Source organism: Gossypium hirsutum, chromosome D05 (assembly GCF_007990345.1).
Source record: "Gossypium hirsutum isolate 1008001.06 chromosome D05, Gossypium_hirsutum_v2.1, whole genome shotgun sequence".
NCBI lineage: Eukaryota > Viridiplantae > Streptophyta > Magnoliopsida > Malvales > Malvaceae > Gossypium > Gossypium hirsutum.
Window position 1 is genome coordinate 20,685,767 of NC_053441.1, and position 26,844 is coordinate 20,712,610.

Genomic DNA, 26,844 nt, shown 5'->3' on the forward strand with positions numbered 1-26,844 from the left:
TCGATTCTTTTGTTGATTTTTGCTCGCCGCTTTGGATCATCTTGGGCTAATTTCATTATCGTATTAAATGTTTGCAAACACTCCACGTATGTCGTGCTTGAGTTGTGACAAAGCTAATTATCAACGTGTCATATGTTCTATTGATGCTGAGGCTAAAGCCTTTATTGTGTTGGTGGAGCTTGTCCTTCACCATCTACGACGAGTGTTTGCTATTTTTTTCTCTTTGAATTGTATGGTTCCATTCATTGAATGAATTAATGAATTTACCTTTCAAAAAAAAAGTAATAAACATTTAGTTAGTTATAAAATATTTTAACTAATTTTAAATTAAATTATTGTTTAATATAATCATATATTAAACATGATGTATTCTCCAATTAATATGTGTATTTTTTAAAGTTATAAGTATAATCAGAATTGCAAATATAAATAACAAATTTAATCATTATCAAAATCTAGACCAAAAAGCCAAAATAAATCTAAATACAAGGCGCGCATATATATATATATATATGATGAGACATGAACTAAAAATCACACATGAATTATAAATAATAATCAGATTTGAACTTGATATCTTAAAGTTGTTAACCGCCTATAAATTTATCTTTAGAAAATGTTATCAATAATAATTGTATTTTGTTTTGTTTTGTCTTTTCTTTTCTTTTTCCTTTTATTTATTTTTAATAATTGTTATGCAAATATATTTTGATTTTTCAAATTAAATTAAATTATATGTTGATGTTTTGAATTTTTTTCTTTACTTTTTTATATTTTAATAAATTTTTCATTAAAATATTCTAAATAATAACTAATTAATTTTATATAAAAATAATTTAATGAATTCATCTAAAAAAATCAATATATAACTTAATTAAATACAAATTTTAAAAAAAAACTTAATTTTAATTAAAGTCAATTAAATTAAAATTTATACTAATTCAATATGCAATTTAATTTTTATTATTTTGTAATTAAAAATAGAGAAGTGGTAATAAACTAAATAGAAAACAGATAATAATAAGAATGGTGGTGGTGGCATAATGGTCTTTTCATTTAAGATATCTTAATAAATAAATTTCAATGGAGTTGATGAAATTTTCTTGAAATATGATGGATAAGTTTCTTTTATTATTATTTATATAAAATATCAGTTAGACCAACTTATCTCATTATTATTTAATATTTTTAAAAATTAATCATCATACAACATGACAATAATTAATTAAATAGTCCCACATAGGCTTAATAATTTTATTTAAGACACGAGAAGAAAAACTAAAATACAATTGAAAAAATAGCATAAATTATAAAAGAAGTCAAAATTGCGTATAAATACATAATACCTTGAATACGTTAAATTATATATATATATATGGTTCATATATTCCTTCACTTCTTCTCTCTTTCCCTTCTTTCTCTTCTTTTTTGTTGTTCATCAAAATAAGTTAAAGCTGGCCGCATGCCTGATGAGGTTATAGAAAGTCATATGATAATGATATATGCACTAACCATTATACTAACTTGTGGTGTACAATTGTAAGCTTTAAATATATATATAAGTACATAGAAATACACAAAAATAGATCCTTGAATATTCCCACATGAATCCTCCTCTAATCACAAGCCTGTTTTTACATACAGAAAATGAGAATATTATTTATATATATCAAAAGAATATAACAGTTGGGATCACATACATAAAACTAATCACTGAACAGCGATAGAAAATCATGTGCAAACGAGGGAGTCGTTGGGCGGGGATGACTGCATGCGTTTGAAAACAACAACATCATTCCCCTTTAATTTGGTCAGTCATATTTATATAAACAAAAGCTGATATGAAGCAAAATAATAATAAATCATGGTTTAACAGATTAAAGCATTATCATTATATGTATGTGTGGAAGAGCATTAATTATATTGTCCACAACCGCCAGCGAAAAGCTCGCCCTTTTTTTTTTTTTCTCTCTTGAAGGATTCTTCCCCATTTCCCAATTGGAAACGCATGTTTGTCATATCCTTTGTTGTAAAGCTAGCCATGGTTTAAAAGACAGTGGATCGAGCTTTTATATCAACGAAAATAATAATAATAAAAGAACCCTTTTATTGTTATTTGTGGGGTTGATGAGAACAGGCAAAGAAAGCCAAAGAGAGGGGGCTCAGTTTATCTAAGCTAAGCTTTGTTTGTTGGCAGTGCCAGCGTTAGGGACGATGAGACAGCTATAAGAAACTATTTTTCTAATATATATTTATGAAAACTGTGCAAGTCCGTGAACTGGCTGGCTGTTTTCTCCACGTGGGGGTCGTATCACTCTTTGAGAACAATGAGCTGGAATTCATCTACTTTCTCTCTTTATATTTTATTGTTATTTATGATGGGTTTCATCTGTTCTTCCATTGTTTTCATGGTTGAGAGCTGAGGCCCACCTCTACTGCTTCCATCTATCAATGAATGGCTAATTAAAGTTTGCAGTCTCACCCAAAAAATAAAAGCACTTTCTCCCACATTCTTTCCTTAGACTCACCTCACTTCCGGCTTCAATTCTCCCACCGCTGCCATAGTTGAAATTTTTGAGATGGAGCAACAAGATGTGTTTTAATTGTGGTTGGTCTTGAAAATAAAATCTTTGTGCTATCTTAAAAGTAAGATACTAGATCCCTGGAAAGGGGGGGGGGGCCTAGCTATGTCTGAAAAATCAGAGGGCCTAGTGTTAAATATCTTTTGACTTTTATAGCCGATCAGTCCTTAAGGCATTTTGGCATCAAGACATATAGTTAAGCTGTTTTAGCAGCAGCTATTAACTCCCTTAGTAAATGGTCTTGCAATGTCATGTGATGTCTGAGAGATCTAGATTTGAGGATTGTATATTGCATTCAAAGACCTAAATTAAGACTCAAAGTGTAAAACCCTAAACTGAATATTCTTGGGTTCAAATCATGGCCATGGGCTTTGATGATTGGCCGGGATTCACTTTCCATGATGAATAAAAACCAAACATTTGGAATCAAAATAAGTCACCAAAACTATAGGTTTCTAACTTAAAAATCAGATTACATCCGTAGCATATTCGATTTATTCATACTGTGATTTTGAAGGAATGATAAATTAAAGGAAGCAAAATAAGGTTGCGTATTGCATAACCAAGATATCAAATAGAAATTTGAATGTGAAATATTACTTTGTTGAGTCACTTGAGGGTGTTTAAAATTTACTGAAAAATGATATTTAGCCGTTTGGAATAAGATTAGTCATGTAATTAGAGTTTACTTATATTTATTTTTTTTAAATACAAGAATTTATTTTGTATTATAGATAGCATCAGTTGAGGAGCTTCAAATGCCCTTATGTACATTTATTTACCTGCCCATTATCCACCGGAACAGGATGGCCTAAACAACGTTAATAGCCTGATCGAAAACAAAAAGAATACTATAAAAATAGAAAAGGTTTTGTATGGAATATGGACATCAACATATATCACAAATTTTTCTAAAAGTTATGATATTTCAAAAGTATTTGAATAAAAATATTATATTCTCAAAACAAAATTAAATCAATTTAAAATATGAGTTAAATTTAGACTTGAGATTTGAATTAACCCGTTTTTCAATTTTTGTAGTAATATACTATTTTTACATAATTTATATTGAGTTTGAATTGAATATATATAGCATTTTAATGTAAATATTAAAATAATGTGTTAATTTTAATAATTAATTGTGTACATTTCAATTTTGATAAATTATAAATTATATGGATTAATTATTTATAAATATAGATAAAATTGGAAACACAGTCGAATTTAGACCGTATTGATGCTAAACGAAATCTTGGCCTGAATCAGTGGACAAAAAAAATATTCCTAATTCTCATGTGGACCGATGTTAAGGTTTTTGTTGGGCTTTTATATGAAACGATAAATCAAATTTTTATAAAATTTGTGCAACTTTGAACCAATTGTAGGGTGGAGATTTGAAAGGTCGGCGTATATACAGTTTTTGGGGTGAAAGAGTGCTGAAATCTTATTAAAAACGCATGGACTGATTTGGCAAGCAGATGTGGTGCCTCATTACTAGACTTACGAACCCATCACATTCATTTTTAGAAGAGTAGACAGCATAACACAAAGCCATAAAAACATTTTAAAGCTTATTAGTAATAAAAATTAAAAGACAAAATAACAATGACTTAACTATATCCTAATTTTCCTTTTCCTTTAATGAAACTGTGTCGGACTTTTATTATTATAAATAATAACCATTTTATCTTCCCTAGTTACCATTACAACCAAAATTTTAACCGCTTAACAAAACTTGTTTTTATCTTTTAATAAGGTTAAGTTGGAATTCAAAGTCTCTTCTCCGCAATATATATCATATCTAAAGGTTGTATATATATTGAAAATCTTGAGAAAATTGGTTTATTGATTTATTTTTATAAAACTTAATTAATTAAAAAAAATTTAAATCATTTGAGGTTAATTTTTTTTTTAAATCTTAACTTCAAATATGTTTTATGTTAATTAGAGTGAAAAATAAAATTAAGTAATAAATAAATTTTTGGTTAAATGATAAAATATAAATGTTGAAAGTTATAAAAGTTTACGTTTAAATTCTATTATCTGTATTTGTATTTTTTATTTTAATATATAAAAATATAAAATAATATTCCCTACTTTATAAAGTGAGAATATTGTCGTTGTTACTAGATATAAAAAAAAGGGTAGGATAGTTGTCTTATAACTGAAGTTTTGTATGAAAAGAAATTGGCTTGGCATGTTATATTCATTGTGAATAGGTGAGATATTCCTCAAAACAACAGAAAAAAAGCAGAATTGGCCTTTTAACATTCCCAAAGGAATTGGAGGTACATCTCTTTAAGGTACAGTTAACTGAAATAGTTAGTTTTTACTCAACAAACATTAGGGGTGGTGGCGCAGTTGGCTAGCGCGTAGGTCTCATAGCTTCTGAGTTATCCTGAGGTCGAGAGTTCGAGCCTCTCTCACCCCATCTTCTTTTTTTGCCAATGTGTGTGTGCCAGCCCAGTATTGTCAATGTCGTCAGGCTTACGCTATTTTGCGTCATGCACGCCTATGCCTTCGCTCTAAAATTGGATGGGCTTTATACCGTGTTCTATAACAACAAAACCCGATTTTATTGAGCCGATTTTATTGATAAAAAAAAAGTCAAGTGAATCGATAAAGTAATTGCATTTAAACATTTAAAAAATAACATAAAGTAAAATAAGAAATAAAACTGCCATAGAGATGAACGTAAGCGTCTTTGTCAATACCGTTAACCGTTTTTTACTTATAGTTCCTTTTGTTTCTGTTTCGTCCATGAAAGAAATGTTTTTCCATTCAAATTTTATTGCAATGTTTTTATGTGCTTCTAAACAGCAACTTATTGATGACTAAATAATCAAAGGTGTATTAATTATATATTTTGTTTCTCAATTTATAAAATATTATCGAGACCTTTGAGCATCAGAACACGTAAATCGTAAACGATGTAGAACTAGGTTGTGACTTGTCTTTACAAATCATGGATGTATGCAATGTGTGGAATAAAGTTGCCATTTCCACTTTCTTGGAACAAAGTTTTGAGTATACTGTTTTTTGATCCTTCGCTCTCCACTTTGCACTATCCTGTCACAAAAAGTTTGGGGCCTCATTCATCTTAAAATTAATGTGGTTTTTGCACTATCAATGTATTAATGATTGCTTTCCTTAATTGCTCACTGTCTTATGCGTATTATCTTAATTACAAAATAGTATTTTGGGTTAATTTACGTTAGATATTATTAGAAATGTGTATCGGGATAATATTATTATCTACATATTGCACATATAAATAATTATTTTTTAATATAAAAATAAATTAATGTGTTTATTTATTTACATATACATGATTGAATTAAAATTAATGTTTCACATCGTTAAATTTACCTATTAATTGTATATCCAATTTCAACTAACTTTAACAACCGTAGTAAATTTCCAAAATGCATAAATTAATTCGCAATTGTACGGCATTCCCAACAAACAATCCACTAACAAATTGCAATACAATATGTGATTTGAGTTCAATTTTTTAATCGAGATATAGCATTATCACTCTTATACATCAACTATATTACTCTCTTTCCATTAAAAACTTTCATAAATTTGCACTAAGTTATATTTCTTAGAATGAACAATGTTAATACTCAGAATCTAGTCACCAAAAATATATATTAATACTCTGAATCTCATACTCATTACAATAATAGGCTTTCTTTTAAATAGGCATATATTAACTTTAATGTTTAACAGGCAAGGCGTTAAATTGCAAGGTTAGGCAAGTTGTTGTTTGTCCCTAATGGAAAAGTGGTAATCATGGTAAGCTTTGAAGTGGGGCTAATTAAATAGATACAATGAACCAGGTTAATTCAAATCCAAAGAAGTTTCTGGAATTCATCTGTTTGGTTAATTAAGAATGGTGGTCAGCCTGTGAGGAAACTGTGAAAATTAAGTATCTTCATATTCACATGCGAAAAATTCAATGATTATAGCTATGTAAGAATTAGGAGACGAATGGAAATTATGGCTTTCCCACGTTTTTTAAACTCATCACATGCAATGGAGGGAATTGGCCTTATTAATGTTAATCATACTCACAGGTTGCCCTAACCTTTGACATTATGTATATTATGGTTTTTCCAAATTTCAAAAATATTATTGCATTAGACCAATACATTTTACTCTTTTATTTTTTTTTACTTAAGCATATTTTAATTAATACTAAAAAAAGTCAAATTTCCACTAGGTTTGTGGGTGGGGAGGGAGGGGGAGTGTGGGCTCCCATTGGTTATTGGCTGAATTCTCATTTATGCTCTCTCAACTTGATTTGATGCTAGTAGTCATACAAACCTTGCAAGTCGAGGAACGTAAGTATGACACAAAACCTATTGAGGAGTCTTCTACTAGTACTATTGAAGATGGTGATATGTGTCAACGCCATTTGTGAAGAAATACTATGTGATCCTATGTCTATTGTTGAGATTTCCTCTAGTGACAAAGAAAGTTGTGATGATGAATTCAATGTTCAAAATTTTTGTGAAGAGCTAAAGGGAAGTGAGAATGATTCATGTAAAAAGAGCGATAAAAACGAGATTTTGAGCGATAAAAGTCAATTTGATGGTCCAACTTCGGTGAGTGAAAATTCCTATGAGGTAAAATTAGATAATTCAATTCACATTGAAAAAGAGAATGCAAAAAAAAGAAAGAACATATACAAAGGAGAGGAATGACTATGTTATCACTAACCTTAACTTGAATTTATCTAGTGGGCTTGTTTATTTCTTTCAGGAATTCGTTGATCCTATAAGAGAAGATCTATTAAACCATTCCACCTATAATGACGATTCTTTATTGTTCGGCCAAAGACAAGATTCAAGGATGAATCTTCCAATTTTCAAGTTTGGAAAATTAGTCGACTTGCAATGAATTTTTGGATGGGATCCAGGCATTTTCTGGGTTGAGATGTTTTCATAGCGTTCAAAGAGCTATCTCTTATCTTCGAAACGTACTTTGAATCACTTGATTTCAAGTCCGGGAGCTCAAGTTATGATCGTTTTAGTGAAGATTGCGAGAGCAGAATTTATGGACAGGATTATTACGACAAATTACGAATTTCAGGCTTTAATTCAAGTTTAAATCATATTGGGTTTGATTTTTAGGCTTAATTTTGATTATATATGATCCTAATATTGTATCTATTAGGTTTTATATTCCGAATATTAAGATATTTTTAAGTATTTTAAGTTGTTTAGGAGTTTTACGTTTCTTAGTCGAACAAGAAAATTTAGTTCTACTAGAATTACTTATTGTTTAGATTAATTAGAGTTAAGAGTTATATTTTAATGCGATTTGCTAGCCTATATGAAGGCCTCTTCATTATTTATTCATTTGTGCTTCACTTTTGAGTTAATAAAATTCTCTTTGAGTTTTCTTTTAAAGAATTTTTCTTCAATATTATTTTAGAAGAGTTTTAAGAATATTTTTAGATTGTGAGAATCACTTCAAGTTTTTCTTTTCCAATGATTAAGATTCTTTACTGGGAACAAATTAGAATTGTTTGAAGAGGGTTATGGATTCATCTAATTTTCAAGGCTTTTTAGGACTTCTACACGTCATCTCCATCTTTATGTTTTTTGTTTTTCTATCATGTTCATGTTGTTTTGAATCTCGGTGAAATTCAAAGTCTTCGATTATAGAAAGAGACTTCATTTATTCCATAAGTAATCTGATTTAATCCGTAAAAGTAATCTTTTAAGTCTTCAATTTTAATTCAATTGATCTTTATGTTTTGGGCTTTAGCTCATCCAAATATTTTTAAAAATAGATAACTCAATGCTTTTGTTATAAAATTTACCTGAAGTTGTGACAATTATTTCAATCACAAAAAGAACCACAAAGTTTATCTTACCTCCAAATGTGTCAACAAATTCGACTCTTAAAATAAAAAGCTTCATAGTAATTTGCCCCTCGTTGAGAATGAATGATTAAATGCCAAAGTTACATATTTTATGTAATTAAATTGGTTAATTTATGAGAGTGCACCACTAATTTTTCCATGTTTTTGTTGAATTTTGTGCAGGGGTGCAATTTGGGGCTAAATAGAAGAAAAAGGAAACAATTGGGCTAGATTGAAGAAAGAAGCAAAGAAGGAGGGCCAAAGTAGAATTTTTCCAAGAATAATTAGCTTAAATTATTGACTAGTGGGAGATTATTTTGGGATTTATTTTTATATTATGAAATATTTTTCCTTGATTTTCTATACTAGTTGGCTCTTAATTTAGCAAAGCCACTAGTATAAATAGTGGCTTATTTTGTTCATTTTAATCATCAATTCATAAATTAACTTTCATCTTTGAATTCAATCTTTCTCCATTTTTTCTCACGTAGCATCTGTTGTTCATAGTTTGTTTTTCTTCAATTTATTAGTTCCTAGTTCGCCACCTCCTTAAATCGTTTGCAATTCTTTTTTTTCAAATTCCCTTTTCATTTCCAGTAGCCAACCATCCGTTTTAATATATTACTAAATTTCTAGCCTCCATATTTAATTACACCACCCATCCTTTCCACCTATTTTTTTTACCTTATCCAATTATGCCCAATACCATCATGTCCCAAACCTTAGCCAACTAAACCCATTTTCAGCTTTAGGCCGAAATTAGCCTCGTTAAAACCCGTGAGTTACGAACCCGAGCAATTTAACTCCTAAAATTCCAGTACTTATTACTTCTCCGGATTAAGAGTATGATTTTGTCAACTCACAAAGTCAGATCAACATTAAGTCAAAAAAGACGTCGTTTGATTTAGTGTGGTTAGACGTACAGTTGGAATTTCGAAAGGAACGTTTCTAATCGGTTTTCTGTGAACACATTGGCGTGCCAAGTGGAGATTGCTATTTGGTTCCGTCAAAAGAAGTAGTAACCGGATTTAAATGTCCCACGCGGTTGAGTAGGGCTGTGCATAATTCGGTTAACCCGATTTTTTTCGGTTAACTGACCGAGTTTGGTTAATCGGTCGGTTAACCGAAAAAATTCAGTCGGGGGTCAGTTAATTTTTTTTTATTTTTTCGGTTAACGGTAAATCGGTTCGAAACCGGTCGGTTAACCGAAAAAAATCGGGTAAACCAAATTTTGCATGGTAGGGCCTAAAATAGGTCAAATTAAACCCGGCCCAATTTTTTCTCAAGCTCAACACCGAACTTTTTGGGTAATTTTCGGGTAATTCGGGTAATTTTAGGGTAATTCGGTTAATTCGGTTAATTCGGTTAATCGTGTAATTCGGGTAATTCGGGGAATTTTTAACCAAAAATAAAAAACACATAATTTTCGGTTAATTCGGTTAATCGACCTTATTAACCGAAAAAAATTCGGTTCGGTTAACGGTTAAAAATTTTGGAAGGTCGGTTAATTCGGTTATAGCAATTTCGGGTCGGTTAACCGGTCGGTTAACTGAATGAACACCCCTACGGTTGAGGGCATTGGTTCGAGCTAGGCTCTTCTAGAACACAAAGCTGCCGGAGTTCTAAATCACGAACGTTTTGTGGTTGTTCGATCAGTAAGGGTTAGTTATTGGACGTTCCATAACTAATTTACACAAGGAAGAGTTGGTGTCCGAGGCGTCCTTGGTAGCTATAACTAGCTTATTGGAAAAGAGGAGTTCATCTAATTTCGAGGACGGTTCAAAGATGAGGAAAATTCGTGCCTAAAGCTGAGCTTATTCTAATTAATTTTTCTTCATATTTATTTAACTGTTTTTATTATTCTTTTTTCAACTTTTTCTTTTCACGCATTTTATTTATTTATTTCAGGTCTTCAAATTTTATCCCCCCGAACTTTTTGGGCACGACAACTGCCCCGACATAAATCTGGTCAAAAGATGAACAATTTGTAGTAAACCCAGTCTCTGAAGGATAGACCCTACTCCCTATACTGCTTAAATCACAAATTAGGTGTAGGTTTATATTGGTGGATTCGACACCCATTAGTTTTGGCGCCGTTGCCGAGGACTGGCAACACTTACAAATTGTTTAAATCATCTTCATGACCAGATCTTCATCCGGAGATCTCAAATACGACCCAGAGATCGACAATCAGTACGAGCACGACGAAAAGAGACAAAAGCTCTTAAACGTGCAAGTAAGGCAGAAGATAACCTCGATGAACCAGAAAGGATGGTGAACCGAACCATATGTCAACTAGCCGCTGCTCCCAATGAGTAAACACCATTATGCATCAACTATCCAGCCGGAGAAACCCCATTCGAGTTGAAGTCAGGCCTAATCCACATTTTGCCCACTTTTCGAGGCTTGAAGAACGAAAATCCACACACTCACTTGAGAGAATTCCACATGGTCTGCTCAAGCATGAAACCACAAGGAGTAACCGAAGATAAAATTAAACTTCGGGCCTTTCTATTTTCTTTAGTTGATACAGCAACAGAATGATTATTTTACTTACCCCTGGTTCTATTACAACGTGGGATGACTTATCTCGTGTTTTTCTTGACAGATTTTTCCCAGCATCGCGAGCAGCTGAACTTAAGAGAGACATAGTGGGAATCTGCCAAATGGATAGTGAATCACTTTACGACTATTGGGAGCGATACAAAAAATTGTGTGCAAGTTTTCCTCAACACGGTTTGACCGAACAATCACTTCTTCAGTATTTCTACGAGGGTTTGCTCCCTATGGAAATGAAAATGATTGACACGGCTAGTGGGGGCACTTGTCAATATGACTCTTCAAAGGTCAAGAGAACTGATATCCACCATGGCGGCAAATTCTCAACAGTATCGGCCGAATTCAGAACCTACAAGACGGGTTAATGGGGTAAATGTTTCATCCTTAGAAGATAAATTAGATAAGATTACTAATATTGTTCAATCTATGCTTACAGAAAAGAAGAATCGGACCCAACTGTGTGGAATTTGTACTACATCTGAACATCTGACGGATTTGTGCCCAATCCTTAACGAAAATTCAACAGCACATGTTGACGCTGTCGGAGGCTTTCTGAGACCTCCGCAAAGAAGCTATGATCCTTTCTGTAACACCTAAAATCCCGGGTGGAAGGATCATCCCAACTTAAATTACAGAGCTAATGTTCGATATAATCCATCATACCAACCGAGACCTCTGCAACCACCGCAACCGCCACCCAAGCCGAGCACATCTCTAGAAGCTGTTATGGAAAGACTTGCCGTCGATGCTGCAAAATACCAACAGAGGACAGACGCATCAATACAGGAGTTAACTAATCAAGTTAGTAAACTCTCGATGGCAGTTAATCGTTCAGAATCTCAAGGTAAATTACCTTCTCAGACAGAGCAGAATCTTATGCAGAATGTAAGTGCAATAACTCTTCATAGCGGAAAAGTTCTGGAAACAGTTCCAGAAAAAAGTCATGGGTAAGACAAGGAACGGAAAAAGTAGATCTCAGATCCAAAAGCCAGACCAAAATCAGAAATTCAGAAACCAGTCGTGATGCCACCTCATTTTCCAGGGAGGCTCGCAAAGGATAAGAAAGAGGAGGAAAAAGAAATCCTCGAAACGTTCAGGAAGGTAAAGATAAATATCCTTTTGCTCGACACTATCAAACAAATCCCTCGTTATGCGAAATTTCTCAAGGAATTGTGCACTAGCAAGAGGAGGTTAATAGGTAACGAAAGAGTAAATATAGGAGAAAATGTCTCTGCAGTACTGTAAAAGAAAGTTCCGCCTAAATACAAGGACCAAGGTATGTTTACTATTTCTTGTGAGATAGGTAATGTAGGCATTAAGAAGCCATGTGTTATTTAGGGGCTTCCATTAATGTTATGCCTTATCCTATTTATAAGTTGATTAACGCGGGTCCTTTGAAAAAGACAGGAGTAATAATCCAATTGGCGGATAGGTTAGTCATCTATCTCGAAGGGTTGCTTGAAGACGTCCTTGTTAAAGTTAACGAATTAGTTTTCCCTGTAGATTTCTACATTATTAATATGGAGGATGATAACTCAACTAATTCGTCTGACATTTTGCTTGGAAGACCATTTTTAAGTACCGCAAGTGCAAAAATTAATGTTCGGAGTGGAACACTTACAATGGAGTTTGACGGTGAAATCGTGAAATTCAATGTCTACGAAGCTATGAGTCATCCTAACTCACTATCAAATATCTCTAGCATTGATATTATAGATTGTTTAACTCAATTCTATTCTGAATATCATGACTTTGATGAGTTAGAACATATCCTTTACAGAAGCATTGACATGGATGTTTTAAGTCGTCTCGATGAATTATCAATTATAGAAGAACCTTTGCGAGAAATTGTCAAACACTTGGAGACACAACCATCGTCAACGAATCGAGGTAACCAATTTGAACTATTACCTTCCCAAACTAAAATGTTACCTTCGATTTTGCAGCCACCAACCTTGGAGCTTGAAGCATTACTAGACCACCTTAAGTACATCTTTTTGGGCAAGAAAGATACCTTACCAGTGATAGTGTCAAACATGAAACCAAACAGAGATGCTCAAAGACGCCTTAATCTACCCATGATGGAAGTAGTAAAGAAGGAGATCCAAAAACTCTTAGATGCTGGAATGATATACCCGATCTCCGACAGTGATTGGGCTAGCCCGGTTCATGCCGTGCCCAAGAAAACTGGCGTGACAGTAGTGAAAAACTCATCAGGAGAGCTAGACCCTACCCGAGTCCAGAATGGATGGAGGGTTTTCATCGATTATAGGAAGTTGAATGCAGCTACCCGAAAAGACCATTTTCCACTTCCTTTCATCGATCAAATGCTCAAGCGATTAGCTGTGGAAATTCAAAGCGAAGAAACCCGGAAGTGCTTTAAGGAGAATGGTCAACGGCTAAAACTCTTTTACGAGAATTTTAAACACACACAGTTGAGGAGATTATTCTTGAAGAGCCCAGCGCTTGAATAACAGGTCGTCGAGCTTAACGACGTTAAACAAATAGCTGTTGGGAGGCAACTCAAATTTTCTTTTCCTTTATGCAAATAAAATTTTTGGTAAAATGGAAAATGAAAATGCATGTCAAGGATTAGTTCTGTCTAATGAAAGACTTGGTACTTAAGAATGTCCGTTGGGACTCACCTCTCTTTCCTGTGAACTTACTTGGTGCATTTATCACGACTGTTTTACCAAATCTCGTAATCTTGGTTTTTAATAATTTATTTCTCGAGTTTATAGCTTAGCTAATAAATTTGAAAAAAAAAACATTTTAATTTTCCTATTATTATTTACTTTTACTATTTTATTTTATTTTATTTTCATTTTTATTTTTGCCAGAAACATTTCAAGACAAAATTAAATTCCACATGTCAACCCACAAAATTCTTTTTATTTTAACCAAGGCCCACTCTACCTATGAGACCACTCTCCACGACGTTGAAATACATGGGGAGTTTCTTTTTCTCTCTTTCTCTTACTTATCTTTATTTTATTCTTTAAATTACATTGGGACAATGTATAATAAGTAGCGGGGAGGGAAATATAAATTGGTTCTAATTTGCTTATCTGTCATCGCTATTTTTGCATGTTTTCGGTAAAAGGTAAAATTTTTCTTTTGATGGTACACTTATGACCCATTTAGCTATTTAATTTTTACACATGAAACTTTTTAATAACCTAGACTTAGTGGGTAAGAAATTTTTGGGAATTATGAGTTTGCTTGACTGCTTACCTTTTATCATATGTCAAATCTTTTCAACAAAAAAACAAAAAAACAAAAAAATAAAAAATAAAAATAAAATACTCCTCTGGTACGAATGTTAAGAGTGAAAAACTTGGGCTGTACATCGGGTTGAGTAACCAGAACGTGGTGCTTGGGTTGTCATCACATCTTGCGTAAAAAGGTTCGTGTGGCTGCCCAATTTCTTTGCACTCACTCCGCTAACAAGTTATCATGAGTAGGGCGAAATAACCCGATTAGAGACGTCCGAATTGAGTAACCGGAACATGGTGCTTGGGTTGTCATTATGTCTCGCGTAAAAAAATTCGAAAATGTCCTAAGTACAAAATAAATAATAAAATAAAATGAAGTGTAAGCCTATCTCTAATAAATTCTGAAATATATTTACTTACTCCTTAGGCTAGGTTATTTGAGATGTTAATGTGCTAGGATTAAATTGTTGAATTGTGCAAACAATGGGGGTTGTTGACACCATTTTTTTATGAAAACGGGGTCGACTTGGGTTTTGAAAATGAAAACGAAAATGGGAGTCACCACCAATCCTTTTTGATAAGGTGTGATCGGGTCACCTTGAAAAGTAGTTGTTTTTAATAAACGATTTAATTTTATTAAAACAACGGTTTTGGTCCACGAAATTCAGAAAAACAGGTTCGGGAGTCGGTTACGCACGAGGAAGGGTTAGTACCCTCGATACGCCCAAAATTAATACCTAGTTGATTAGTTAATATCTTAATGTCGAAAATAGAAAACTTTAAAGAAATTTAAAATACGATCCTTAAAAAACTCGAATGGCATGGATTAAAATTCAAGAGGATATTTGGCTATTTGGTTAAACGAGAAATCGAAACCCAGCACATTAGGGCACGTTCCTCGAATTTCAAAACACAAAACATTGCCTTACTTTAAAATTTTTAAAAGGATATTTAACTATTTGGTTGAACAAGAAAAATCGAAACCCAGCACATTAGGGCACGTTTCCTCGAATTTCCAAACGCAAAACAGTGCCTTATTTAAAATTTTTAAAAGGATATTTAGCTATTTGGTTGAACGAGAAAAATCGAAACCCAACACATTAGGGCACGTTTTCTCGAATTTTCAAACGCAAAACATTGCATTATTTTGAAATTTTTAAAAGGATATTTAGCGATTTGGTTGAACGAGAAAAATCGAAACCCAGCACATTAGAGCACGTTTTCTCGAATTTCTAAACGCAAAATATTGCCTTACTTCGATTTTTTTTTGAAGTATGGTGTTAATATGCATAATGAAATAATAAATATGATAATGTGAACAAAAATAATATGAACAAAAACGAATAATAAAAAAAATGAATCAATCATGTATATACCATAACAAATACATAAATAAATAAATAAATAAACTAAAACATAAAAATGGACATGTGTATGTACATATAAGGGAACTATATATGTATGTATATACATAAAATTATGAAAATATGAAAAAAAAATATGAATTATAAGATATAAAAATATAAGTATTTACATGTATATGTATATAGATTATAAAATGCAAAAATATATAAAATATAAGTATTTATAAAAAAGTGTGTATGTACATAAATTTATAAAAATATGAAAAATATATGTATATATGTATTTTAAAATTATTAAATATAATATATATATGAGTAAGCATATACCTATATACGTATGTAACTATCATAAAATATAAAAAAATAAATTTATAGGTATATATATATGATTCATAAAATATAAAGAACATATATAAAATACATATTTAAAATATGAACAATATGTAAGTACATATATATATTTATGAAAATAAAATACATATATAGACATGTATATAGATATGTATAAAAATTGTGAAATATAAAAATATATACATAGGTACGTATATGTGTATATAGATAGATTATAAAAATATGTATATTATATAAAAAAAACATGTATGTATATGCAGCAAAAATTTCAAATTTAAAAAAAAATGAGCAAATAACAATAACAACAATTAATAATAGCAACAATAATATGGAGTTTATTAAGAAAATAAACAAAATAACAAAAGGGCTAAATTTAAAAAATAAAAACGAAATTCGGAGTTAAATCACAAATAAATAAAAGGGGAGGGACTATTCTAAACACACGCGAGGCATGGAGGGACTAAAAGGGCAATTTGTCCTTCTCCTTTAAAACGACGTAGTTTCAGAAGAGACTAAATTAAAAATGCAATAAATTAACGGGGTAAATTTAAAAATAAAAAACTTGATTGCGAAAACATTAAAAAGAGGAAGGGCTAAAAGTGCAATTAGCCCTTCCATTGAAAACACGCGCATCCCCCTGGAGCGGGTTGGGTCACATGCGGGTCGGCCTTAAAACAACACCGTTTTGGTGCCTGAGAAGGCTGCCCAAAACGACGTCGTTTTGGAAGCCTATTTAAGTTAGTTTTTTTTTAAAAAAATTTCATTCTCCTTCTCCTTTTCAAAAAAGAAACTTCAAAAAACACTCTCCCCCCTCTCTCTTCTCCGGCCAAGGGCCCGGCCGAGAGCTACCGCGTCGGTCGCTGATCGTCCGCACCGACGCCGCCGTGCACGGCGGCGGGGAGACCAAAAGTCTCCCTTTTTTCTCTCCGATGCCTTTCCTCGGCCTCCTGAACGCTTCGGTGACGGCAAAAAAGGGTAAAAATGCCTCCTTTCTTCTTTTTTTTTTGTTTCGAAAATAGGAAAAGAAAATAAAATAAAAAGAACGAAAAAAAGAAAAAAAAGCAACAACCTTCTTGTGTTTTTTATTTCTTTTTCTTGTTAAGAGATTACAAAAAGAGATCCCCTTTTTACAAAACATAAAGATCGGTCCCCCCTTTCTTTGTTTTACAATTTCGGCTTTTATAGCCAAAAGAAAAGAAGGAAAACCCAATAAAATCCCTGCTTGCTACTTTGTTGTTGATTTTTGTTGCGTATTTGCAGGAGACTGGCTGTGGCAGAGGGCAGGTGAGCAGGGATGGGACGTGCGGCGGCCAGCAAGTGGACGACCCTAGGTGCGGCGCACCTAGGGTTAGGGTTTCCTGCTTCTTTTTTTGTCTGATTAATGTTTTAGGCTAGGGTTATTTTGGGCCTAAGGTATTGGGTCTGTTGTTGTAAATGGGTAGAGGGTTTTGCTGGTATGGGCCGTGGGTTTGTTATTGGGTCAAGTGGGTTTTGAATTTGTTTTTGTAATTGGGCCCCGGGTCAAAAATTGGGCCCTACAGGGGTCAAGTCCTATTTTGGAGAAAATTTTCCTTTTGCAGATACATACAAAATGCTCGAGGACTAGCATAAGCTAAGTAGGGGGATTTGATTAAATGCCAAAGTTACATATTTTATGTAATTAAATTGGTTAATTTATGAGAGTGCACCACTAATTTTTCCATGTTTTTGTTAATTTTTGTGCAGGGGTGCAATTTGGGGCTAAATAGAAGAAAAAGGAAACAATTGGGCTAGATTGAAGAAAGAAGCAAAGAAGGAGGGCCAAAGTAGAATTTTTCCAAGAATAATTAGCTGAAATTGTTGACTTAGTGGGAGATTATTTTGGGATTTAATTTTATATCATGGAATATTTTTTCTTGATTTTCTATACTAGTTGGCTCTTAATTTAGCAAAGCCACTAGTATAAATAGTGGCTTATTTTGTTCATTTTAATCATCAATTCATAAATCAACTTTCATCTTAGAATTCAATATTTTCTCCATTTTTTCTCACGTAGCATCTGTTGTTCATAGTTTGTTTTTCTTCAATTTATTAATTCCTAGTTAGCCACCTCCTTAAATCGTTTGCAATTCTTTTTTTTCAAATTCCCTTTTCATTTCCAGTAGTCAACCATCCATTTTAATATATTACTAAATTTCTAGCCTCCATATTTAATTACGCCACCCATCCTTTCCACCTATTTTTTTTTACCTTATCCAATTATGCCCAATACCATCATGTCCCAAACCTTAGCCAACTAAACCCATTTTCAGCTTTAGGTCGAAATTAGCCTCGTCAAAACCCGTGAGTTACGAAACCGAGCAATTTAACTCCTAAAATTCCAGTACTTATTACTTCTCCGGATTAAGAGTATGATTTTGTCAACTCACAAAGTCAGATAAACTTTAAGTCAAAAAAGACGTCGTTTGATTTAGTGTGGTTAGATGTACAGTTGGAATTCCGAAAGAAACGTTTCTAATCAGTTTTCTGTGAACACATTGGCGTGCCAAGTGGAGATTGCTATTTGGTTCCGTCAAGGGAAGTAATAACCGGATTTAAATGTCCCATGCAGTTGAGGGTATTGGTTCAAGCTAGGCTCTTCTAGAACGCAAAGCTGTCGGAGTTCTAAATCACGAACGTTTCGTGGTTGTTCGATCGGTAAGGGTTAGTTATTGGACGTTCCATAAGTAATTTACACAAGGAAGAGTTGGTGTCCGAGGCGTCCTTGGTAGCTATAACTAGCTTATTGGAAAAGAGGAGTTCATCTAATTTCGAGGATCGGTTCAAAGACGAGGAAAATTCGTGCCTAAAGCTGAGCTTATTCTAATTAATTTTTTTTCATATTTATTTAACTGTTTTTATTATTCTGTTTTCAACTTTTTCTTTTCACGCATTTTATTTATTTATTTCAGGTCTTCAAATTTTATCCCCCGAACTTTTTGGGCACGACAACTGCCCCGACATAAATCTGGTCAAAAGAGGAACAATTTGTAGTAAACCTAGTCTCTGAGGGATCGACCCTACTCCTTATACTGCTTAAATCGCAAATTAGACGTAGGTTTATATTAGTGGATTCGACACCCATCAACATTATGTATAGCGTCGAAGTGAGTAAACATACATGGAATCGGCAGGCACGCTCCAATGTAGGAGCCGAAACCACGTGGCTGCCGTAGTCTATTCCGTAGACTAGAAGTGGCTGGTGAGGTACAGTCCATCTTCCATGGCCAGCTGAAGTCTAACAATGCACCAAGGTGGAAGGATGCGTATTTAACAACGTAACACGAAACGTCAATGCAGAATTAATTAATTCTGGAAAGGCAAAACAAAAAAAGGTTCCTACAGTACTGCTATTGTATTAATTATTAATTAACACAAGAAATGATCCCACAACATGATTCGATATGTCCCTAAAAACGTGCCAACTTCATTTTTCATGATTCTCAATTATTATAAATAATTAAAAGAAAATCGCACAAAAAGCAACAGAAAAGGAATATTTATTCTTTTATACGTGTAAAGGCTTTGAATTTGTGTCCGTATAAGTATTGGGGCACGGTAGTCCTGATTTCAACCAGGCAATCAATGGCGTTGGGATCGAATATGAAAATGGGATCACCGACGTCGTTTTATAGGGAAATGGTTTTGACCTTTTATCAAGTGGGAATTAATGTAATATTATCCTGTTGGTGCATGTATGTATGTACCTGGAAGTCAAAGGTTGGAGGAAGATCTGAATATCAAAAGTATTATATTAAATAATAAAAGTGTAATGTTTTGTTATCCAAAATTTCCACCTCAACCAAGACTGTATAATTTGATAAATGGAATGGTGCGAGTCTTTTTCCTAGTTTCAGCTCCCGTGTTTACGTCATTACCTCAATGACAACACAAAAACAAACAGCGCACGTAAAGAAAATAGAATAGCTGAGATCTTCGGCCTCCATAACTGACACGTCATTATTTTATGTCACCGACAGAGGAACGCGGCAGACCGGGCCCTACAGTTTGTTCTCCGACCTTTTTTCTCAGGGTGGTCCATTTTTTTTTAATTCCTCAAAATCTAGTGTGCGTTTGCATGTGTGTGGTAATTACTGTTTTCTTATTACAACTAAAAATTCTCCATTACTAAAATAAATTTAAATACCTTTATTTCTGTATTTTATTTTGAAATTGGTCTTGATCCAATGCATCTATTAACCCCACACACTACCCTATGTGTGCAGATAACTATAATTAAAGTACATTAAGTATTAAAAAGCTTATTTATTCCGATATTCATTACATATTTTGATTAAAATATAAACAGATCGAAAATAGTTAATTTATAAAATCATGATGCGAAAAACAGATTCAGGATGCCACTCTGGAGCTTAAGAATTTTTATCATCATTCTTAACGAAAATAAATAAATAAATTTACGGGGCAAGATTTGTCACCGTCTAGCGTTCCCGGCAGGAGTCATTAAACAAAATTAATGTCTTAATTCGTTGCTCTACTGTCGGTTTTATACAGCTTTGGATCCCAAACCTACATTAATTATGCTAACTACAATCATAATAAATTGAAGTTCAATTTATAATCATAAAATATATTTGGCACCTTTTAATAATTACTTACGAGACTAAAAAGCTGAAATTTTAATTTTTTTAGAGTTAAGATAAGAAGATAATGAATTATCTTATAAATACATACACACTTAGTTCAAAAATTTTAATTTTCTTTTATCTTCTTATCATTTTAATTTTAAATGTTTTGAAAAATTAAATAGGAAAATATATTCTTTTGATTTTGTTTCAATTTTTAAAAGTTCACAATTATTAATCTTATAAAATTCAATTTTTTTCTACATCAAAATATTTGTCTTAAAGACGTAACAACTTGAACTACAGATGTTAAATTTTTTCCTATTTATGACTAATTAAGTAATTTGTTAGTAGATTTGGTTTTCAAAGAAAAAGGGGGAATCTTAGTTGAACCCGTTTTTGTGGTGATTTATTTGCCAGTAAATATTTAAAATCCAGCGGTGAAACAAATTTACTGCAAAATAATCGGGGATTTTAATTAATTTATATAATGGAACCTTCCTAAAACCTATCAATTTCAAATATTTATCTCGATTCTCATTTTGTTTTCTTTCTCAGCTTTTCCCGAGCTCTGTCTTGATTGGTTCCTTGCCAAAAATCGCTTACATTTCTTACAGTATCAAACGGAGCTCGCAAAATCGCGATAAAGAAAACACTCAATTTTTCTGTAGATTAAACAAAAGGAAAATTTCTTCTTAGCATCTCCATTTAATGAAATTACGCTGATTTTGAGGCTGGTTTTCTGCTATTTTTTCTCCCATTTCTAGCTCTGCTCCCCCCAACAAGGTACCCCTTTTTTTTTTTTTGGTGTTGTATTTCCTTGTTCTTGTTTTCTAACAGTTTAAATTTGTCTGATTTGATATGAGTTCCGATTTTCAAATGTTTGATCCATCATGGGTTTTGCTCATTTTTGAATCTGGGTTTTCGTTAGATTTTAGTATTGGGTAGCAAATATCAGTTAATTTTAATGAAAAGTACGTGATTTTGAATGGAAATGAGCTTACTATTTGTTACTTTCGGGTGGCGGCCCTCACTCATAGTTTTTTGTATGGAAATTTATCTACTTACTTTCCTTTATTTTCTTCCTTTTCTAGTTTCAGTCTTAGAATCATTCGAAACGCTTTTCTTCTTCTTCTTCTTCTTCCTTTAGAAGCTTAAATTTTGATAGGTACTCTAAGAGTTTCACTTTCAGCAGGGTTTATGGATTTAGTATCTTAAAATTGGGTCAAGTCTAATTTTGATCTTATTTAAGAGCAGTAAGTCTTTGGTTAAGTTAAAAACCATTTCATGCTTGTCCTTATTACTGGGCTAGCTAGGTTCAGAGAGTGATTTGTGTGGGATTTTTTTCCTTCCTTTTTTGGTTTCAACTTTAACCTCATTGTGTTATTTCTTGAAACTGTCCTGTTGAAATATCAGGTTAGTAAAATGCCCCGGCCTCTGCATCGAGGTGTATCTGGTATACGGGTCTCAGGCAACAGCAATGATTTTTGGGATGCTGAAGTGAAAGATAACACGGAGAAGGAAGATTTGGATAGAAATCATTCTTCTAGTCAGAGCTTTTTGTCCCTCAGGTCTCCTTTTCGGTTTTTTTTTCAAGATAATTCTCCATCCAAATATGGTGTCACTGAGAATGGTTTTACAGCTGATCCCTTCGGTGGTGGGACTCCAAGAAGCCGGCATAGGTTAACAATGCTGTTTTTGAAGTTAAGTTTAGTTGTGATCGTGATTCTTGCTCTTACTGGATCATTTTGGTGGACCATCTCCATTTCAACATCATCTAGGGGTCATATATTTCGTGGTTATAGGCGACTTCAAGAGCAGCTTGTTTCTGATTTGTGGGATATAGGGGAACTTTCTCTTGGTCCTTCACGGTTGAAAGAAATAGAATTCTGTTCTGAGGAGTTTGAAAACTATATTCCTTGCTTTAATGTTTCTGAGAACGTTGCTTTGGGTTATTCTGATGGTAATGAGTATGACCGACTATGTGGGCATGGGTCAAGGAAAAGTTGTTTAGTTCTTCCACCTGTGAACTATAAAATTCCTCTTAGGTGGCCAACTGGGAAAGAGGTCATCTGGGTTGCTAATGTTAAAATTACTGGTCAAGAGGTATTTTCCTCTGGCAGTTTAACCAAGAGGTGAGTGGATGTTTCTCTTGTCAATCAAACTTTGATATCTAATTGCCTTCATCCACCCCACCCTTCCCTTCCCTCCTTACCTATTTAAGTGTTTCTTCAGCTCCTTGCCTTGTGCCATTGCAGGATGATGATGCTGGAGGAAGATCAGATTTCTTTCCGTTCAGCATCACTTATGTTTGATGGCGTGGAAGATTATTCTCATCAGATTGCTGAAATGATTGGACTGAGAAATGAATCTAACTTGATACAAGCTGGGGTAAGCGAAATTTTACCTTGGAACTTGCGTGTTGAGCTCCTACTGTTGAATTCTTTATGATTTTTTTCCCTTGTCTATTTTATTCTAATATTAATAAGGTTATTTCTGTTTAGCTTCAAGGTTGGCCTGTATTTTTTATTGCTTTATTATCTCTTACTTGACTGTAAACTGTTAATGATACCTTTTGGTTGCTCATTGCACTTCTTGGAATTTAAGCCTGAATTAGCTTAAAGCCTTCTTAATAGCTATCATGATCTGGAGTGCCATAATTCTATTTACTTTCTTCTGCATTCCAAACACAGTTAAAATGTTTCTACTCCCCCTACCTGATCTGAATTTAAGGCTACTGTTGCAGGTACGAACCATCTTGGATATAGGATGTGGTTATGGTAGCTTTGGAGCTCATCTTTTTTCCAAACAGCTCTTAACGATGTGTATTGCAAACTATGAGTCCTCAGGCAGCCAAGTTCAACTCACTCTCGAAAGGGGCCTTCCTGCAATGATTGGTTCTTTTAATTCGAAACAGTTACCATATCCGTCTCTTTCATTTGATATGCTGCATTGTGCACGTTGCGGTGTTGACTGGGATAAAAAAGGTATAGTTTAAACTTTGGTGGCGTAGAATTTGCTGCCACTTTCCACATCTTTTCATCCGTCTCCCCCTCCCGCTACCCTGGTTTGTTATAATTTCTTATGTTGAGAGACTCATTTTGTGTTAGGAATAGAAATAGGGCTAGAATCATTATTGTATGACATAAAAAAGTTCTGTTGAATATTCTGTATATAAAAGGTCCTTTATGAATGTTTTATTGGTTTTTTGGCAGTTAACTCCTGCCAGCCAAAGGATAATTTAACAGAATACACAAATTCCATGGTCAACTTCCTTTATTATTGCTTAAAGTTCTGAAAATTTGCCTCACCTTCAGCTGCTCTTATATTTCCTAATTTGAATGTGTTATCATCTGTTGGCAAAATGTGTGCCACAGATGGTATTTTATGCCAAATTGTGTGACTTCTTTTGTTTTTATTGTTTTGTTGTAATAAAAGTTTTATGCCAAAATGTTGTGCCACAGATGGTATTTTCTTGATTGAAGCTGATAGAGTTCTAAAACCGGGTGGATACTTTGTGTGGACTTCACCTCTTACCAACGTTCATACTTTTCTTCGGGACAAAGAGAAGCAGAAAAGGTGGAATTTTGTTCGTGATTTTGCAGAAAATCTCTGCTGGGAGTTGATATCACAACAAGATGAAACTGTTGTATGGAAAAAGACCAATAAGAAGAGTTGCTACAGCTCCCGGTAAGGCAATTTTTTTAATCCTATTTACATAAATTTTCTTCAAACATTTATGTATTTTGACTATGTGAATCTTGGAAATCTTTATTACTCGAGAGCAGTAGGTTGTCCTGATCGTGTTATTGTAATGTATGTATCCAGGAAGCCTGGTTCTTTTCCTCCTATATGTAGCAAAGGACAAGATGTTGAATCTCCATATTATCGACCTCTTCAAAACTGTATAGGTGGAACAAATAGCCGCCAATGGGTTCCTATTGAGGAGAGGGCAACATGGCCTTTCAGGTCTAATTTGAACAAGAATGAACTAGAACTATACGGTAATTTGATGCTCTTTTCAAGGTTGTATTAGAATTAAATTCCATCAAGCATTGATGTCAGAAATTTCTGACTGCCACTCTGATTTATCTGTTTTACCAGGTCTACACTCGGAAGAACTTGTTGTAGATACTGCAAACTACAAAACAGCTGTTCGTAATTATTGGTCCCTTCTGTCCCCCCTAATATTCTCAGATCATCCAAAGAGACCTGGTGACGAGGATCCTTCTCCACCTTATAACATGTTCAGGAATGTGCTAGACATGAATGCTCGCTATGGTGGTTTTAATGCTGCATTACTGGAAGCAGGGAAGTCTGTCTGGGTCATGAACGTAGTCCCAACAACTGGACCCAACTACCTTCCCCTGGTTCTTGACAGGGGATATATCGCTGTATTCCACAATTGGTGATTCTCTCCTCTAGCTATAATTTTTTTTTCTTTGTTGCAGTGTTGTTTCAGTATGTTCTTTATATGGATCTAAAATATGAGCAGTCTTATAGTAATTTCTATGGGGCCAAAGAATGATTTTCAGCAACTTGATGTACTTTAGTAATAAGCTTTTCTCTCTAAGAGTAAAATAAAATCAAATGCAGTGAATGAAGAAAGCATTTGTATATTTAAAATGTATGCATCATGCAACAATATTAAGGGTTGAACTGAAGGAAACTCTGCTAGACTTATCTTTCTATTTAATGTTTGATGTGTTTACTGGAACTCAAGTTTGAAGTTAGTACGACATATTAGTTGATTAGGTTCACAGTTGATTAACCATGTTTCTAATTTTAATGATGTGATATTCTTGCGCTGGTACTTATCCGAGCCACTTATATCTTTCCTTTTCTGTTTTATGTTATACTGTCTTATGATCCATCTGCATCAAATTCAGGTGTGAAGCATTTCCAACATATCCCAGAACTTATGATATGGTGCATGCTGATGGACTTCTATCCCTTGAGACTAGTCAATATCGCAGGTGCACTATGCTTGATCTTTTAACGGAAATAGACAGGTTGCTTCGTCCAGAGGTACTAAACCAAAGCTATCAATTATTTAAATCAGGCCATATTTTAGTTCCTTTTGTGGTTGCCTTCTGTTTCTCTGTTCTTGATCAGTGGATTTAAGTTCAGTTCTTAATGTGTTATTATTACATGCCAAACACCTTTTTCTTGTCATTCTAACTGATAATCTACGTAAGCACTCAAGGAAAAAAGAAGCAAGCACTTATTCATTTGGTTTTTCTCCTTAACTAATGTTGATTTGAGAACTTTTGTAGCTATATATTTGGGGTTTGATGTTACTTTCTCTTGTAGATTTCAATGTCTGTATGAACATTTGTATATGTGACAATGATCGCTTTGCTGGTTGGCCTTTGAAATTAAGAGATCCAATCACCGGAGAATCGCTTCTTCTATGGATACCACTCAAAATATTATTTGTAATAAGTCATACTCATTCAGCTCTCTCATATTGCTTCTCTATCATGGCTTAGAGACATGACTCACACTTTCATACTATGCAAACATCTATGCATATGTTAAATTCTATCAACTGTTAGTAGGCCTTTTTAACACTACCAATGTTTACTGCAATGTTTTAATGCATTCAATGGTGGATGCAGGGTTGGGTAATAATTCATGATAAGGCTCCTCTTATCGAATCAGCTAGAGCTCTAACTGTGCAGTTGAAGTGGGATGCCAGAGTCGTAGAAATCGAAAGCAACAGTGATGAGAGACTCCTAATCTGTCAGAAACCATTCTTTAAGAGACAAGCAACAAGCTAAGAACAATATCTGGAGAAGAAGCCCCAAAATTTTTCAAGTCTTGGTATTCAAATTCATTTTGTGCATTTTGAACAGAAAGAAAGAAGAAAGCAGCAAAGATAGTTGATGAAAAACAAAAATGAAAGCCGCAAGGCATGGATAGGGTCTTGTAATTAATCGAAACAGAGGCGCCATTGCAAGTGAAAAACGTATAGCTTAGGTTTAAAATTTTCATGTTCTTTGTTTCATTATTACTATACAAAATACATGATTTAAGGTTGTGCAAAAAAGGTTACAGGTTAAGCTTCTAGCTGTGCAGCATAGAGAAAAGAGAAGAGAATGAATTGGAGAGAATGAAAAAGAAAAGAAAGAATTGCTTGTAAGTGCATTTATGATGAAAATTTATAATTCATGTTATGATTTTCTTCGAAACCAATATGGTGGATGGTGCTATTGATCTGAATTGAATTGAGAACTCAAGTGAATCGTTTTCCTTTGGATTTGATTTGAATTATCAGTTGAATTTTCT

At 33.5% G+C, this 26,844-nt stretch overlaps 1 protein-coding gene and 1 non-coding gene across 3 annotated transcripts; both read left to right on the forward strand.

Annotated features, from left to right (window-relative positions):
* The first annotated feature begins 4,928 nt into the window (after window positions 1-4,928).
* TRNAM-CAU (transfer RNA methionine (anticodon CAU)) lies at window positions 4,929-5,013 on the forward strand. The gene is given in 2 exon segments: window positions 4,929-4,966; window positions 4,978-5,013. It is a non-coding gene; the product is annotated as a tRNA-Met (tRNA).
* Window positions 5,014-21,067: 16,054 nt separating this feature from the next.
* Window positions 21,068-26,751, forward strand: LOC107905107 (probable pectin methyltransferase QUA2). 2 transcript variants are annotated; one of them, XM_016831681.2, is made up of 10 exons: window positions 21,072-21,339; window positions 21,970-22,124; window positions 22,196-22,688; window positions 22,812-22,944; window positions 23,300-23,540; window positions 24,018-24,243; window positions 24,382-24,557; window positions 24,658-24,961; window positions 25,443-25,581; window positions 26,175-26,751. In XM_016831681.2, exons 3-10 carry the CDS (start codon window positions 22,243-22,245, stop codon window positions 26,334-26,336), a joined length of 1,827 nt encoding a protein of 608 aa, XP_016687170.1. In that variant the 5' UTR covers window positions 21,072-21,339; window positions 21,970-22,124; window positions 22,196-22,242; the 3' UTR covers window positions 26,337-26,751. The 2 variants fall into 2 exon arrangements, with proteins under 2 accessions (XP_016687169.1, XP_016687170.1); XM_016831680.2 differs by having other exon boundaries at window positions 21,068-21,339; window positions 21,970-22,688.
* The last annotated feature ends 93 nt before the right edge of the window (window positions 26,752-26,844 follow it).